The sequence below is a fragment of the Engraulis encrasicolus genome, chromosome 13, assembly GCF_034702125.1.
Source record: "Engraulis encrasicolus isolate BLACKSEA-1 chromosome 13, IST_EnEncr_1.0, whole genome shotgun sequence".
Lineage (NCBI taxonomy): Eukaryota > Metazoa > Chordata > Actinopteri > Clupeiformes > Engraulidae > Engraulis > Engraulis encrasicolus.
Window position 1 is genome coordinate 29,260,711 of NC_085869.1, and position 2,500 is coordinate 29,263,210.

At 43.8% G+C, this 2,500-nt stretch overlaps 1 protein-coding gene across 1 annotated transcript in view; it reads right to left on the reverse strand.

Moving 5' to 3' along the window:
• Positions 1 to 2,500, reverse strand: part of fgf14 (fibroblast growth factor 14) — a 92,311-nt gene that overhangs the window by 71,052 nt on the left and 18,759 nt on the right. Inside the window, exon 3 of the mRNA XM_063212881.1 lies at positions 1,490 to 1,593. Coding sequence (XP_063068951.1) covers positions 1,490 to 1,593 — 104 coding nt within the window. The remainder of the gene's footprint in view (positions 1 to 1,489; positions 1,594 to 2,500) is intronic.

Consider the following 2,500-nt stretch of genomic DNA (forward strand, 5'->3'; position numbering starts at 1 on the left):
TCTCCACGAGACACACTACAATGCTTGCATTATGTAATGGCTGTCATTTACAGTGAGAGACAACATTTGCCCACCACTTCCGCTTTGGCAAATGGAACCACAAATAAGCTCCATATCGCACGCACATGAGGATATCAAAACAGCAGTGCTTATTACCATTGATTGATGATAGCATGAGAGCAGCCTAGTGCTAGGACAGCAAACAACATCAGCAGATGGCCCAGTTCACACCCGCCATAGCTGTTGTTGGCATGTAGTTCATGTTGACGGCTATTGATAACTGGAAAGATACAGTAGGTTAGGAAGGCTTGAGGTCCATTGCCCTAGATGTCCCTATGTGCACCAATGCAGCGGGAGATGATTTTATGTAGCAGTTTGCTCTAGCTAGCTAGTAGCTACATTGCTAGCTTTGGCCCTGAGATGGCCAGGTTATACCAGGCAAGGGGCATAAAGAGAGCTACCTTCCCTACGCTGCTTTTAGACTCACCAGCAGGAAATAAGCACTTACTGTATGTGGCTTTAGAGGGCTTTTAAGTGATTGATCATTCAGGGACAAACACAACAAAGCTAAACGTCTGACTAGCGCAAAACATACTTTATGGTTTTCTTTTTTATATATATTTTTCATTTTCTCTTATTTTCAACCTTCAGCTCATGGTTAGTCATGAGTAGTTCTACGTGTATTAGTCATCTGAATGATTCTTAATAATACATAATTTTGAGGTAGGGTGTTACCTAAATTTCTTTAGGTCTAGTTCCATTTGCTTCTCTTTCTCTCTCTCTCTCTCTCTCTCTCTCTCTCTCTCTCTCTCTCTCTCTCTCTCTCTCTCTCTCTCTCTCTCTCTCTCTCTCTCTCTCTCTCTCTCTCTCTCTGTAAGCCTCTATCTCTTTTGAAATACTGTGGATTACATGGATAAAAGCTGTGCTTGAAACTTGTCAACGTGCAGCACTTACATATAAAGCTTACAAGAAAAATATGCTGTGATTGTTTTTTTTTCCAGGTGATGTGCAAGAGAAAGTTAAGATAAATAAAGAAGAAAAAAAGAGAGAAAAGAAAAGACAATCATGTCACACCTGCTAAGGAGTGGGAAGAAGCTGTGCTTATTAAAAGCCACCCCTATTTTCCCCTGTCCGTCTATCTCACACTCCTGCTCCGTTATTACCAAACCACACAGAGATCTGACACAGGAAGTGCAGTAGACTAAACCAAACAAAGGCAGACGCTGACACTCAACCCCAAGGCCAACTCAGTCCACTCTGCTCAAACACACACATACACACACACACACACACACACACACACACACACACACACACACACACACACACACACACACACACACACACACACACACACACACACACACACACACACACACACACGCACACACGCACGCACGCGCGCGCACACACACACACACACATACAAACACACACGCTTCCCCACCAACCAACCACCCGCCTGCCTGACCGGTAGCGCTGTACTCACCGATGTGTAGAGATGGCCTTCCCCATTCATGGCGATGTATAAGCCTGTCTTCACCGACTGAATGGCGACAACTCGCAGACCCACAGGGATGAGGTTAAACAAAGCTGCGGAGGACATGGAATGGAGTGGAATGGAGAGGGTGGGGGTGGGGGGAGAGGGGAGAGGGGAGAGGGGTTCAACATTGACACAGATATTATATCATGAAAGAATGGATGGAGAGTGTGGGGGTGCGGGTGTGCACAGAGAGGAATAAGAGGAGTTGTGGGAGGTAATGGGGAGAGAGGTGAAAAGGAGTAAACAACATTGAAACAGATATTACATCACAAACGTTCAAATAATAAAATATGGCAAATTAACAAAATGACATATCGTTAGGGGATAGGGGTGAACGTACAGTAGAGATGAATAGTGTGTGTGTGTGTGTGTGTGTGTGTGTGTGTGTGTGTGTGTGTGTGTGTGTGTGTGTGTGTGTGTGTGTGTGTGTGTGTGTGTGTGTGTGTGTGTGTGTGTGTGTGTGTGTGTGTTTGTGTGTATTTCATCATAATCAAAACAAATATTACATCATAACCATTTACATAATAAAGTACAGTACACCATATCAACTCTGATTGGTAAGCATATTTTTGTGTCAGTGTATGGTCATTGAATTACTGCAGCACAATCACCATTCTTCTGAGATTTGGTTGTACATTTTTTTATCCCATAGACAGAGTGTGCCGAACACCTATAGTCACACAATGATTAGTAGTCAAAATACACCATGGAATTGGTAGGACTGCCAACCCGTAGGGGGTGGGCAAGGAACTGATTAACTGTCCGCTAATACTCCACGCAAAAAAACCCAAAAAAACCTTTCAAGTTTACTTCCACTTAAAGACAAAAGGAATCCTTTGAAGAGTGTCTTTCTACCCTGGAGAACTTATCCAATCAACGGGAAACACTGAAGCGCGTCCATGAGACTCTGCACATTACATAGGCTTTCCTTCTGGAATATTCCTCCCCTACACTACA